At 43.0% G+C, this 15,968-nt stretch overlaps 1 protein-coding gene across 1 annotated transcript in view; it reads right to left on the bottom strand.

Moving 5' to 3' along the window:
- Positions 1 to 4,276: 4,276 nt before the first annotated feature.
- stab1 (stabilin 1) overlaps positions 4,277 to 15,968 on the bottom strand; it is a 199,845-nt gene continuing 188,153 nt past the window's right edge. The window contains exons 63-69 of the mRNA XM_045691993.1: positions 13,844 to 13,950; positions 13,497 to 13,616; positions 12,725 to 12,877; positions 12,368 to 12,481; positions 10,935 to 11,087; positions 5,444 to 5,545; positions 4,277 to 4,793 (exon numbers count right to left, since the gene is read on the bottom strand). Coding sequence (XP_045547949.1) covers positions 4,728 to 4,793; positions 5,444 to 5,545; positions 10,935 to 11,087; positions 12,368 to 12,481; positions 12,725 to 12,877; positions 13,497 to 13,616; positions 13,844 to 13,950 — 815 coding nt within the window. The 3' untranslated portion in view covers positions 4,277 to 4,727. The remainder of the gene's footprint in view (positions 4,794 to 5,443; positions 5,546 to 10,934; positions 11,088 to 12,367; positions 12,482 to 12,724; positions 12,878 to 13,496; positions 13,617 to 13,843; positions 13,951 to 15,968) is intronic.

Below are 15,968 nucleotides of genomic sequence, written 5' to 3'. Positions count from 1 at the left end.
ATTCGCTCCACGCCTATCATTGGATATTGGAGCAGGTGTTCCGCTAGCGGAACGTCTAGATGTAAGAGGTTAAATGCTTTGGTTCATGCTTTCAGTTTTGAGTGAATAATGCCATCTATCCTCGGTTTCTGGTTTGGGTAGGGTTTAATAGTCACAGTGGGAACAACATTCCTTATACACTTCCTGATGAACTCAGTCACCTTGTCAGCGAATACGTCAGTGTTATTCTCAGAGGCAACCCGGAACATATCCCAGTCCATGTGATCAAGACAATCTTGAACCATGGATTCTGATTGGTCAGACCAATCAGAAGCAATTACTACCTGTTTGCTGAAATGGGTGCTTATATAGAGCAGGGTACTACTATATAGACCTTAGCAAGGGTGCTTCCTGTTCGAATTTCTGCCTATTGGAAGGGAGGAGCAAAATAAAGCCGTGATCTGATTTGCCCGAAAAGAGGGCGAGGGAGGACCTTGTCAAAAAAGGTGAGTGGCAGTGATCTGTTTTTCCTAAGCGAGTACTACAGTCAATGTGTTGATACAACTTTGGTAGCATTTTCCTCAAATTTGCTTTAGTCCTTCGGCTACAATAAATAGCCTGGGGATATGTGTTTTCCAGTTTGCACAACGTCCAGTGTCGTGTATTGCGACTTAAAAAAAAAAAAAAAAAACATAATTTGAGTCCCATCATGCAGTATTAAAAATCAAAACATATAAGCCAACGTTTGTATCACAACTAAAGTTACATTAGTAACTCTAAATGAAGCATATATAGGAGGACCAGTTTCTTAGTTAACCGCTCAACACAGAACAGCCGAATGTGAGCACCTCCTTTTTGAAATCATTTGGAGAAATAATCCTGTCTATTTTATTAAGCTATGTTAAATTGTATTCTTCCTACTATAAAATAATAAGAAATGCCACAGAATTCTAAGCATATATCTTGTCTGCTAAATGAACGAGTGTAGCCCCACAGCCATATGGCATAGTCAGATCAGGGCCTAACATAAGGACAACTCAGAGTTATGCTATTCAGTTCTTTTGAAATAGACTACACTTTAATCATGGGTTTTAGTAAGCACCTTTCCTGGATCAGGACTTAATGAGGGGTATGGCCAATTACCACCTAAAATATTCTCATGCATGTTCTCTCTCTCACACACACACACACACACACACACACACACACACACACACACACACACACACACACACACACACACACACACACACACACACACACACACACACACACACACACAAACACACACCCCACACCCACACACACACACACACACACACACACACACACACACACACCCCCCCCCCCACACACACACACACACACACACACACACACACACACACACACACACACACACACACACACACACACACACACACACACACACACACAGAGCTAGGCATAATTCATCAACTGTAGAGATGTAGATGCTAGTATAAGCTTTAAATATTGTAATGAAACAATCAATACAAACATCAAATAAAACAGTTGAGAAGTGAATAAATGTCTTCAATCTAAACCTAAACCAAAGCCTTATTCTAAACCTAAAGCCTTATTCTAAACCTAAAGCCTTATTCTAAACCTAAACTAAAGCCTTATTCTAAACCTAAACTAAAGCCTTATTCTAAACCTAAACTAAAGCCTTATTCTAAACTAAAGCCTTATTCTAAACCTAAACTAAAGCATTATTCTAAACCTAAACTAAAGCCTTATTCTAAACCTAAACTAAAGCCTTATTCTAAACCTAAACCAAAGCCTTATTCTAAACCTAAACTAAAGCCTTATTCTAAACCTAAACTAAAGCCTTATTCTAAACTAAAGCCTTATTCTAAACCTAAACCAAAGCCTTATTCTGAACCTAAACTAAAGCCTTATTCTGAACCAAAACTAAAGCCTTATTCTAAACCTAAACCAAAGCCTTTTTCTAACCCTAGCAAGCAGTTTATTAACAACAGTTTGTTGATAGTATGACCATCTGTAGAAAATACACTATATATACATAAGTATGTGGACACGTCTTCAAATTAGTGAATTTGGCTATTACAGCCACACCTGTTGCTGACAGGTGTATAAAATCGAGCACGCAGCCACGCAATCTCCATTGACAAACATTAGCAGTAGAATGGCCTTACTGAAGAGCTCATTGATTTTCAACGTGGCACCATCATAGGTAGGTCAAATTTTAAGTGCTGTTTTTGAAGTGAAAACGTCTAGGAGCAACAACGGCTCAGCCGCGAAGTGGTAGGCCACAAGCTCACAGAACGGGACTGTCGAGTGCTGAAGCGCATGGCTGCAACACTCACTACCAAGTTCCCAACTGCCTCTGGAAGCAACGTCAGCACAAGAACTGTTCGTCTGGAGCTTCATGAAATGGGTTTTTCATGGCCAAGCAGCCACACACAAGCCTAAGATCACCATGCGCAATGCCAAGCGTCGGCTGGAGTGGCGTAAAGCTCGCCCGCCATTGGACTCTGGAGCAGTGGAAACGCCTTCTCTGGAGTGATGAATCACGCTTCACCATCTGACAGTCCGACGGATGGATCTTGGTTTGGCGGATGCCATGAGAACGCTACTTGCCCCAATGTATAGTGTCAACTGTAAAGTTTGGTGGAGGAGGAATAATGGTCTGGGACTGTTTTTTCATGGTTCAGGCCCCTTAGTTCCAGTGAAGGGAAATCTTAACACTACAGCATACAGTGACATTCTAGACGATTCCAACTTTGTGGCAACAGTTTGGGGAAGGCCCTTTCCTGTTTCAGCATGACAATGCCCCCGTTCACAAAGCGAGGTCTATACAGAAATGGTTTGTCGAGATCGGTGTGGAAGAACATGACTGACCTCAACCCCATCGAACACCTTTGGGATAAATTGGAACGCCGACTGCGAGCCAGGCCCAATCGCCCAACATCAGTGCCCGACCTCACTAATGCTCTTGTGGCTGAATGGAAGCAAATCCCAGCAGCAATGTACCAACATCTAGTGGAAAGTCTTCCTAGAAGAGTGGAGGCTGTTATAGCAGCAAAGGGGGGGACAAACTTCATATTAATGCCCATGATTTTGGAATGAGATGTTCGATGAGCAGGTGTCCACACGCTTTTGGTCATGTAGTGTGTTGGCTCAATGGAAAATATCTAAACATTTCGATCGCATCAGTGTTAGATTAAATAAATATATTGATTTTGACAAATCTGTTTGGGTTACAGGTTTAAATAAAAGATCTGTTTCCATTGTCAATCTTGTTAGTCATCCCACCAGCCAGCTGACAAAGGTCATCCTGCTAGGATGACTAAGGTGATGCTTTATCCATTCATATTGAACCATTACCATGCTGCTCCTCTCCCTCTCTCCTTCTCTCTGTTCATGCTTCTCCCTCTCTCCTTCTCTCCTTCTCTCTGTTCATGCTGCTCCCGCCAACACCGCAGCTCTGCTCCTCTCCCTCTCTCCTTCTCTTCCCTCCATTCTGGGGGGGATGGGTGCGCTGCTTTGTGAGAGCAGAGTCCTGGGGGTGGGTGGAGCTCCCTCTGAGGAGCAGAGTCCTGGGGGGGTGGAGCTTGGAGCTCCCTCTGAGGAGCAGAGTCCTGGGGGTGGAGCTCCCTCTGAGGAGCAGAGTCCTGGGGGGTGGAGCTCCCTCTGAGGAGCAGAGTCCTGGGGGTGGAGCTCCCTCTGAGGAGCAGAGTCCTGGGGGTGGAGCTCCCTCTGAGGAGCAGAGTCCTGGGGGTGGAGCTCCCTCTGAGGAGCAGAGTCCTGGGGGTGGAGCTCCCTCTGAGGAGCAGAGTCCTGGGGGTGGAGCTCCCTCTGAGGAGCAGAGTCCTGGGGGTGGAGCTCCCTCTGAGGAGCAGAGTCCTGGGGGTGGAGCTCCCTCTGAGGAGCAGAGTCCTGGGGGTGGAGCTCCCTCTGAGGAGCAGAGTCCTGGGGGTGGAGCTCCCTCTTTGAGAATGTTTGCGGCTTTAAAGGGAAGCTGAGGTTTTCATTTTAGAAGTAAAAATGGTTTTCTACTAAAGTCGGGTAAACAAACGTGAACTTAAGGTAGGCTTTCTAATGGTGTCAGTCCAGAAGATTAATATATATATAAAACAATCTGCTATGTGTTGTAAAATACATCTTAAATCTAAAAAAAGATGAATCTGGGGAAAATCTAATTTAAATGAAGAATGTGATTGTTGGGTGAAAGGGTGTTCATATGTATAAATGGTTATTGCTGTAGTAACAGAATTTATACCATCAAATAAAGACCAATAATCTATACAAGGGATGCATAGAAGGAATATTTTAATACAGTGTCATATAAACATGCCTGACATTTTGCATCAGTGTTGTTTCTGTGGAGGGTCGCGTCTTCAATCCAGTTCTGAACAGCCTAGTCCCTTAACATTTTGGAAGGTGAAAACAGACCTACCGCCGAGTTTAGGCCAGGATTAAATTCAAAGCATGTAATAGAGCAGCGCATAGGACAGCTGACAATGCGCGGGTTTGAACAAGTTTGACATTTTAAGGTAAATTCTAATAGTGTTTGCCAGTAATGCCATCTCCACTTTTTGAAAAGCACAGACAGCATTTTTTCGGATTGAATCCCAGCCATTGTCTTTGGAAAATATAGACCTAGGTCATATTTTATTTACACATTCCCAGCATAGTTTGTTCAAATGCAGAAAGTCAATTCACTCCAACCCTTCCTTAGCGCCCACATAATGTTGTTATTGTTCTCATAAATCCAGTAGTTGAGGAACTTGTTCTGCTGGTTCTGCTGCTGCTGTTGTTTCAGCTTCTTCCTAGACAGGGAAAGAAAATATTAAACCATAAGATTAGATAATTACTCCTGAGGTTATTTCTGAACAGTATTTCTGTCCATTCAGGGGATCCCCTTTTGGCTCGAGAGCACCCCCGGAGGCAGAAGTTCAGTATGGATTTTAGAGTAAATCCAATGTGGTTCAAATAAAACGTGTTTTAAGCTTTAACAGTACTGAGATATAAAATTGACTTAGGTCAACATTCAATCTGATTTGTGGGTTGTTGACAAGGCAATGTTCCCTACATTCACAGACTGCATCCCACACTACATTTTCTACATTTTAGTCATTTAGCAGACGCTCTTATCCAGAGCGACTTACAGTAGTGAATGCATACATTTCATTTCATGCATTTTTTTTTTGTACTGGCCCCCCCCGTGGGAATCGAACCCACAACCCTGGCGTTGCACACACCATGCTGGCGTTGCAAATACCATGCTCTACCAACTGAGCCACGTACGTATGTCACCTCAATCAGTAATTACCTTTAAATATAAGGTTGTTGACAGGCGGGATCAGATTGAATCCTGGCCTTACATATTGATCAGTTGTGTTATTGAGATATAACATTGACACTTGTACATTGGATCAGTAACATTATTGAGATATAACAGATGATTATTGAGACTTACACATTGTTCATTGATACCAAAGGGTTGGTTGAAGGCCCTGTAACCGCTGTAGAGCGGGTTGGGAATAGACACCAGAGCAGGCTTATCCCCCTCCTCTTCATTCTGTCACCATGGGAGACGAGACATGTCAGTCAATCAAATCTGTTTTTTTAGAAAGACCCTTTATCTGGGCATACCATGTCATTTATGTGGAAATGTGGGTAACCTTGATTCACCCACTCAGAGAGGCAAATCCCCAATGCAGGTGCTTCTACACCTGCATTGCTTGCTGTTTGGGGTTTTAGGCTGGGTTTCTGTACAACACTTTGAGATATCAGCTGATGTAAAATGGGCTTTAATAAATACATTTGATTTGATTTATCACTGTGCTTTTATTTATTTTTTAATTATAACATTTTTTTACCCCCCTTTTCTCCCCCATTACAATCTTGCCTCATCGCTGCAACTCCCCAACTGGCTCGGGAGGCGAAGGTCGAATCACGTGACCTCCGGAACATGACCCGCCAAATCGTGCTTCTTAACACCCGCCCACTTAACCCAGAAGCCAGCCGCACCAATGTGTCAGAGGAAACACTGTTCAACTGACGGCCGAGGTCAGCCTGCAGGCGCCCGGCCCGCCACAAGGAGTCGCTAGAGCACGATGAGCCAAATAAAGCCCCCCTGGCCAAACCCTCCCCTAACCCGGACGACCCTGGACCAATTGTGTGCCGCCCTATGGGACTCCCGATCTCGGCTGGTTGCGATGCAGTGCCTTAGACCGCTGTGCCTTCAACCATTTAAAAGCACAACAAAGTTCAAATGGGAATACAATGTCAGATATTTTGTATTTATACAACAACTAGATTCAATCAGATTGACATCCACTTAGCATCGTTGGAGGCGGAACTGCGTTAGCGCTGTCAGATCCACAGGCGGCTCGTTGCCTTACCACTGCCATTGGATGCAGCGGAACCACACCCCACTATAATCAAGCCGCGTTAGAAGTTCATGCAGCCAAGTTAAAAGTTCAAACACTCGAATTAGACTGATAGGCATAAATCTAAATGAACATGAAAACATGCATTAGCTTAACATCACTTGGTTTGGCATGAGTCTTTATTTGTAATGTGGTAACCTAGCCTTTATTTCTAATGTGGTAACCTAGACTTTATTTCTAACGTGCTAGCCTTTATTTCAAATGTGCTAGCCTTTATTTCTAACGTGCTAGCCTTTATTTCAAATGTGCTAGCCTTTATTTCAAATGTGCTAGCCTTTATTTCTAACGTGCTAGCCTTTATTTCAAATGTGCTAGCCTTTATTTCAAATGTGCTAGCCTTTATTTCAAATGTGCTAGCCTTTATTTCAAATGTGCTAGCCTTTATTTCAAATGTGCTAGCCTTTATTTCAAATGTGCTAGCCTTTATTTCAAATGTGCTAGCCTTTATTTCAAACGAGGTAACCTAGCCTTTATTTCAAACGTGGTAACCTAGCCTTTATTTCTAACGTGGTAACCTAGCCTTTATTTCAAACGTGCTAGCCTTTATTTCTAACGTGCTAGCCTTTATTTCAAACGTGCTAGCCTTTATTTCAAACGAGGTAGCCTTTATTTCTAACGTGGTAGCCTAGTCTTTATTTCTAACGAGGTAGCCTAGCCTTTATTTCTAACGAGGTAGACTTTATTTCTAACGAGGTAGCCTAGCCTTTATTTCTAACGAGGTAGACTTTATTTCTAACGAGGTAGACTTTCTAATGGAGCAGGGACAAAGAAAGGGAGTGGTTGGTGACGAGTAGCCGATATGTCGGCTCATATCGCAGTTAAACCTCCAACACCGCCAAAACATCTGCTATGCGAATGCTAGTTAACGCTGGATCTGATTGAATCCATGCCTTAATGTGTTATCAGTGTGCTCCATCTAATAGCAAAACCAAAATGACCTGGATTGTAGATGAGATTCCATTAAAAGTACAAGTGATCAGCGCTGTTCCAGATTCTGCACAGATTTATTACAGCAATGGTGAAGATCTCCACAGACCTGCCATCTTGAACATGCACACTTTCTACTGACTTGCCTAGTTAAATAAAGGTTCAATTACATTAAAAAAAATTTTTAAAAAAATCTAGAATTACATAAGACATTTATAGTTACAGTAACCACAATGTGGCCATGAATTTATTCATTTTAAGTTGGAATAAATAAATAGTGTTACATTAGTTTGTAAGAGAGCCTAATGTTAGAATATTTACTGTATTACAAAAACAATATTGATTTGTGTTTGGTTGTCAACAATTTAAAGGAGATGCATCTAATGCCTGGACAGTTTGTTCTGAGCCACTGGCTGAATCCTATTCTTATTGGACGTGAATCCAACATAATTTCTTAACTTCCACAAGTTAATAAGCTATTTACTGTATTTCAAAAGTGATATTGAATTGTGATTAGTTGTCAACACATCCAAATATCTTGATATTTGTATAATATCTAAAAAAAATAATAATAATATTGTCTGTATTGTTATTGGAATAGTTTTTAATAACCTGCCCAGGGACTGCGGTTGAAAATTAGCCAGCTGGCTAAAACCGGCACTATTACTGAAACGTTAATGTGCACTGTCCCTGTAAAAAAATAAACTCACGCAACCAAACACAATTCAATAATTTATATGTTTGATTCACGTCTCCATCTTAACCAAAAAAATGTATGTTGACGAATAGGACTAAATCAAATCAAACTTTAAATGCATTTTTTTAGGTTGAGATAGAGAAGTGTATCCAACATACCAATTTATTAACTTGAAGATTATATTTGGAAATCTACCAAAGCCTGAGATCCGAGGTCAATATTTTAGTTGAACCCTGGGTTGAATTGAAACAGTAGCAGTTGATGTCTTTTTGCGTAGATTCCACTTCATAATACATTGAGAAATTACGTTGAAAGAACATTGATTCAACCTGTTTGTGCCCAGTGGGTTTTTACACCAGCAGTGATCGACAGTAACCTGGCCTAGACCCCAAAGAGCACAGTGGCCAGGAAACAAATCTAGAGCCACCTGGCTCAGAGGGGTCCCCAGTCACACTTAAAGACACAGTACAGTCAAAAATGTGATTCCCTGTGTTTCATATACACACCCGACTGTTTATTAGGTACACCCATCTAGTACCAGATTGGACCCCCCCCCCCTTTGCCTCCAGAACAGCCTGAATTATTTGGGGCATTCTACAAGTTGTCGGAAGCTTTCCAAAGGGATGCTGGTCCATTGCTTACGCAATGGCATTTCGCAGTTTCTGCAGATTGGACGGCGGTATATTCATGCTGTGAACAGCCCTTTCCATCTCATCCCAAAGATGCTCTATAAGGTTGAGGTTTGGGGACTGCGCAGACCGCTCAAGTAAACTGAACTCGCTGTCATGTTACAGGCAATGTTTTTTTCCCACTCCTCAGTTGTCCAGTGTTAGTGATCACCTGCCCATTGGAGCCGTTTCTTGTTTTTAGCTGATTGGAACCCGGTGTGGTCGTCTGCTGCAGTAGCACATCCGTGACGAGGACCGACGAGTTGTTTGTTCTGAGATGCTGTTCTGCACACCACTGTTGTACTGAACCATTATTTGCCTGTTTGTAGCCCGTCTGTTAGCTTGCATGATTCTTGGCATTCTTCTTAGACCCCTTTCAACGAGCTGCTTTCGCCAACAGGACTGCCGCTGACTGGATGTTTTGGTTTGTCGCACCCTTCTCTGTAAACCTTAGACACTGTCGTACGTGAAAAACCCAGGAGGCTGGCTGTTCTGAGAGACTGGAAACCGGCGCGCCTGGCACCGACAATCATACCACTCTTAAATTCGCGTAGGTCACTCGTTTTGTCCATTCTAACATTCAACCGAACAGTAACTGAATGCCTCGATGCCCGTCTGCCTGCTTTATATAACAAGCCACAACCACGAGACTCACTGCCTGTAGGAGCAGTACACTTTCGTGAATGGGCTGGTGTACCTAATAAACAACGCTGAGCTTGGGAAAATACTGTGTAATTGTGAAAATTATGATGATTGCCTGTTTTAATGTAAGCTATTTGAAAAGGCTGACTGAAATGTCAGCCTGTTTTGGTGGGATGGAGTTTTGGCCTTCCATGGTGACATCATTTATATATGAGTTAATAGACAAATTAGAAAGAGTTCCAAACGTCTCTGCCAATAACAGCTAGTTTTCAGTTTTCCCCCCTCCTTACCTCCTTGCTACTCCTTGCCATGGCAAAAAAATTGTTTAGCTTGACAAGGAGTGGAATGTTGGCGAAGACAGACTGGATTTCTGGCTATTGTTATTCGGTGAATGTCAAATTTATAAAATGTGTTTGTTTAAAAACCCATGGGCTTTTTTACAGCAGCGGCTACACTTCCTGGGGTCCACAAAAAAAACACAAAACACACTGATAGACAAGTCACACAAATGTAAAATACAATACAACTAAAACACAATACGGAGAATGTCAAAGTCCTCTTGAGTTACTGGTCAAAAAGTAACCCAACTCCAGGTGGATTTGGGTCCCACATTATTGTACATTTATATTTACATTTTAGTCATTTAGCAGATGCTCTTATCCAGAGCGACTTACAGTAGTGAATTTCCCCCAAAAAAATTCTCCGTACTGGTCCGCTGTGGGAATTGAACCCACATCCCCTGGCGTTGCAAACACCTTGCTCTACCAACAACCACTGAAAACTGTTTTTTTTTCAAATTGAAGAAAACTAAATAAATAAAGTATTATGTGGGCTAGGGTAGACTGGAAAGCTGCGCTACTGAGTAACAGTAGTAGTACTGGTCTATAGTAGTGTTGATCAGAGCCCTGTGGGCCCAACGGGCCTGGTCTATAGTAGTGTTGATCAGAGCCCTGTGGGCCCAATGGGCCTGGTCTATAGTAGTGTTGATCAGAGCCCTGTGGGCCCTATGGGCCTGGTCTATAGTAGTGTTGATCAGAGCCCTGTGGGCCCAATGGGCCTGGTCTATAGTAGTGTTGATCAGAGCCCTGTGGGCCCAATGGGCCTGGTCTATAGTAGTGTTGATCAGAGCCCTGTGGGCCCAATGGGCCTGGTCTATAGTAGTGTTGATCAGAGCCCTGTGGGCCCAATGGGCCTGGTCTATAGTAGTGTTGATCAGAGCCCTGTGGGCCCAACGGGCCTGGTCTATAGTAGTGTTGATCAGAGTCCTGTGGGCCCTATGGGCCTGGTCTATAGTAGTGTTGATCAGAGCCCTGTGGGCCCAATGGGCCTGGTGTATAGTAGTTTTGATCAGAGCCCTGTGGGCCCAACGGCCTGGTCTATAGTAGTGTTGATCAGAGTCCTGTGGGCCCTATGGGCCTGGTCTATAGTAGTGTTGATCGGAGCCCTGTGGGCCCAATGGGCCTGGTCTATAGTAGTGTTGATCAGAGCCCTGTGGGCCCAATGGGCCTGGTCTATAGTGTTGATCAGAGCCCTGTGGGCCCAATGGGCCTGGTCTAAAGTACCGTTGGAAGGGCTTGTTACCTTAAAGTAATGGAAGCGGAAGGCGTCGTTCTTGTGTTTGAAGACGTAATAGGTGAGGCCAGCGATGACGCAGACTATCAGACAGGTGACCAGGATGGAGGTGGCCACAGTCCCGCCCCCGTGGGCGTGGCCTGATGACTGGGCATGGTGCACCTGGAATGATAGTCACAGAAATATAATTACTAGAAGGGACAAAGCCACTCTATTCTCCCATAATGCAGTGTGTGTTATTGTTGACCAGAGACCCTATTCTCCCATAATGCAGTGTGTTATTGTTGACCAGAGACCCTATTCTCCCATAATGCAGTGTGTTACTGTTGACCAGAGACCCTATTCTCCCATAATGCAGTGTGTTACTGTTGACCAGAGACCCTATTCTCCCATAATGCAGTGTGTTATTATTGACCAGAGACCCTATTCTCCCATAATGCAGTGTTTTACTGTTGACCAGAGACCCTATTCTCCCATAATGCAGTGTGTTACTGTTGACCAGAGACCCTATTCTCCCATAATGCAGTGTGTTACTGTTGACCAGAGACCCTATTCTCCCATAATGCAGTGTGTTACTGTTGACCAGAGACCCTATTCTCCCATAATGCAGTGTGTTACTGTTGACCAGAGACCCTATTCTCCCATAATGCAGTGTGTTACTGTTGACCAGAGACCCTATTCTCCCATAATGCAGTGTGTTACTGTTGACCAGAGACCCTATTCTCCCATAATGCAGTGTGTTACTGTTGACCAGAGACCCTATTCTCCCATAATGCAGTGTTTTACTGTTGACCAGAGACCCTATTCTCCCATAATGCAGTGTGTTACTGTTGACCAGAGACCCTATTCTCCCATAATGCAGTGTGTTACTGTTGACCAGAGACCCTATTCTCCCATAATGCAGTGTGTTACTGTTGACCAGAGACCCTATTCTCCCATAATGCAGTGTGTTACTGTTGACCAGAGACCCTATTCTCCCATAATGCAGTGTGTTATTGTTGACCAGAGACCCTATTCTCCCATAATGCAGTGTGTTACTGTTGACCAGAGACCCTATTCTCCCATAATGCAGTGTGTTACTGTTGACCAGAGACCCTATTCTCCCATAATGCAGTGTGTTACTGTTGACCAGAGACCCTATTCTCCCATAATGCAGTGTGTTACTGTTGACCAGAGACCCTATTCTCCCATAATGCAGTGTGTTACTGTTGACCAGAGACTCCTTGCGTGGCTCTGGAATAGGGTGGAATTTGCAATGAATGAGGATTGTTATAATGGTCTGATAAGGAGCAGATGAACCCTGTTCACTTTGAGTTTAAGTTTCCCCTAGTTACAGATCTAGGATCAGCCTCCCCCTAACCTTAACCATTAGTAGGGGGAAATGTAGAACTGATCCAAGATCAGCATCCTAGGCTACAACTTCACTCAACTGCTTAACTCACCGGTAGTGGCGGGGCTCTGAGTGGGCCCTCTATGACATGGATAATTCCATTGTATGCTGGGATGTCCCAGGTCAACACTAGCCTCTGGTTCACTAGCTTTAACGTCTGGGGCTCCTGTAGAAAAACAACCGTTACACACAAAATCAAGAATCACTTCATACAAATCAAAACATACATGAAATGAATTGTTGCTTTAAGAAATGTATGATATTATACACTTAATTTTTTTGTGTTTTTTTATTATTATTATTATTATTATTATTATTCTAAGTTATTAGTAACATGTTGATCTGAAGTAAAGACTGTTTGAATTGCGCAACCAGCTCGTGGATATTTGTACCAGACCGGTCCACTCACCTGGTTCTGCTGTGTGGTGTTGCTGGGAGAAATGGCCACTGAGAGGTTATATCCCAGTCTGGATGGGATTACTCCATCGTGTTTCAGGTCCTCGTAGAACGTGATGCTGTTGTTAGTGGAAATATGGTATTCCACATCTCGGTCTGATAACGTCTATATACAAATCAAGAAAATATTCAAATGACTAAAACTAAATTATACATCATTTATAGAAACTTTTTTTTTTTTAAAGGGATAGTGCACACAAATTCCAAAATGCCATTGGTTTCCTGACCCTGTAAGCATTCTATGAACATGATATGATAGTAATCCATGCTGTGGTTTAGTTTCTCTGGCATGGTTTTCAAATGCTAACGTTTTAGCATTTGTGGTACAAATCTCATTCAAGTCATGGGACCGATATAAGTAGTTTTTTTTCCCCGTGCATCATATCCAAATCATCAATATCTCATTGATTTTGAAGCTCACAAGTCACATAGATGATTTGGACATGATGTACAAAAAATGTATACCGATCCCATGACTTGAATGGCATTTGTGCCACAAATGCTAAAACGTTAGCATATGAAAACCGTGCCAGGGAAACTAAACCAAAGCATGGATTACTGTCATAGCTTGTACATAGACTTCTTACAGGGTAAGAAAACCAATATGTCATTTTGTAATTTAGGTGAACTATCCCTTTTTAAATTACAAAAAAAATACATTAATTTACAGGAAAAAAAGTAAGTAAAAATGTATTTTTCTCCATGATTTCAGACGTTAAAATCACCTCATTCTCAGAGAACCCAGCGTTGAGTGGCACAAACAGAGTGGCATAGGATGAACTGCTGGACAGAAAGTCCAACAGAACTTCTCCCTCTGTAGACGCGCTTGCATACTTCAGCAATATCTACAACCAGGAGAGAGAATTTCATGTTTGTCAATATTTGCACTCACAAAGTAGGGCCAAATTCTAACTTGAGATCCATATCATCAGTAAATGATTGCAAATGTCTCAAATGTCATTTGACATTTGCGCTAATTCGATTACTTTTAATTTGAATTAATACAATTAAGTCTGAGTTGCATGTGAGGAACTTAATTTAGGATTAGTCCTGAATGAAACAACAAACTTACATTGTAGAATACAGAGTAGTTTAAGTTGGTAGCCACAACACTGGCCAAGTCTCCGTTACAGAAGTCCCCGTTTCCTACGTACCCACTTCCACACACACAGGACACATCTACAGGGAGACAGACAGGTTGTAATACACATCCACAGGGAGACAGACAGGTTGTAATACACATCCACAGGGAGACAGACAGGTTGTAATACAAATCTACAGGGAGACAGACAGGTTGTAATACACATCTACAGGGAGACAGACAGGTTGTAATACACAGGACACATCTACAGGGAGACAGACAGGTTGTAATACACAGGACACATCTACAGGGAGACAGACGGGTTGTAATACACATCTACAGGGAGACAGACGGGTTGTAATACACATCTACAGGGAGACAGACAGGTTGTAATACACATCTACAGGGAGAGAGACAGGTTGTAATACACATCTACAGGGAGACAGACAGGTTGTAATACACAGGACACATCTACAGGGAGACAGACAGGTTGTAATACACATCTACAGAGAGAGAGACAGGTTGTAATACACAGGACACATCCACAGAGAGACAGACAGGTTGTAATACACAGGACACATCTACAGGGAGACAGACAGTTGTAATACACATCTACAGGGAGACAGACGGGTTGTAATACACATCTACAGGGAGAGAGACGGGTTGTAATACACAGGACACATCCACAGGGAGACAGACAGGTTGTAATACACATCTACAGGGAGACAGACAGGTTGTAATACACATCTACAGGGAGAGAGACGGGTTGTAATACACATCTACAGGGAGACAGACAGGTTGTAATACACATCTACAGGGAGACAGACAGGTTGTAATACACATCTACAGGGAGACAGACAGGTTGTAATACACATCCACAGGGAGACAGACAGGTTGTAATACACATCTACAGGGAGACAGACGGGTTGTAATACACATCTACAGGGAGACAGACAGGTTGTAATACACATCTACAAGGAGACAGACAGGTTGTAATACACATCTACAGGGAGACAGACAGGTTGTAATACACATCTACAGGGAGACAGACAGGTTGTAATACACATCTACAGGGAGACAGACGGGTTGTAATACACATCTACAGGGAGACAGACAGGTTGAAATACAGGGAGACAGACAGGTTGTAATACACATCTACAGGGAGACAGACAGGTTGTAATACACATCCACAGGGAGACAGACGGGTTGTAATACACATCTACAGGGAGACAGACAGGTTGTAATACACATCTACAGGGAGACAGACGGGTTGAAATACACATCTACAGGGAGACAGACAGGTTGTAATACACATCTACAAGGAGACAGACAGGTTGAAATACAGGGAGACAGACAGGTTGTAATACACATCTACAGGGAGACAGACGGGTTGTAATACACATCTACAGGGAGACAGACGGGTTGTAATACACATCTACAGGGAGACAGACGGGTTGTAATACACATCTACAGGGAGACAGACAGGTTGTAATACACATCTACAAGGAGACAGACAGGTTGAAATACAGGGAGACAGACAGGTTGTAATACACATCTACAGGGAGACAGACGGGTTGTAATACACATCTACAGGGAGACAGACGGGTTGTAATACACATCTACAGGGAGACAGACGGGTTGTAATACACATCTACAGGGAGACAGACGGGTTGTAATACACATCTACAGGGAGACAGACGGGTTGTAATACACAGGACACATCCACAGGGAGACAGACAGGTTGTAATACACATCCACAGGGAGACAGACGGGTTGAAATACACATCTACAGGGAGACAGACGGGTTGTAATACACATCTACAGGGAGACAGACGGGTTGTAATACACATCTACAGGGAGACAGACGGGTTGTAATACACATCTACAGGGAGACAGACAGGTTGAAATACACATCTACAGAGAGACAGACGGGTTGTAATACACATCTACAGGGAGACAGACGGGTTGTAATACACAGGACACATCCACAGGGAGACAGACAGGTTGTAATACACATCCACAGGGAGACAGACAGGTTGAAATACACATCTACAGGGAGACAGACAGGTTGTAATACACATCTACAAGGAGACAGACAGGTTGAAATACAGGGAGA

The sequence above is a fragment of the Salmo salar genome, chromosome ssa12, assembly GCF_905237065.1.
Source record: "Salmo salar chromosome ssa12, Ssal_v3.1, whole genome shotgun sequence".
Taxonomy (NCBI): domain Eukaryota; kingdom Metazoa; phylum Chordata; class Actinopteri; order Salmoniformes; family Salmonidae; genus Salmo; species Salmo salar.
The sequence above is the reverse complement of the archived record's forward strand: the minus strand, read 5'-3'. Positions and strand labels throughout refer to the sequence as shown.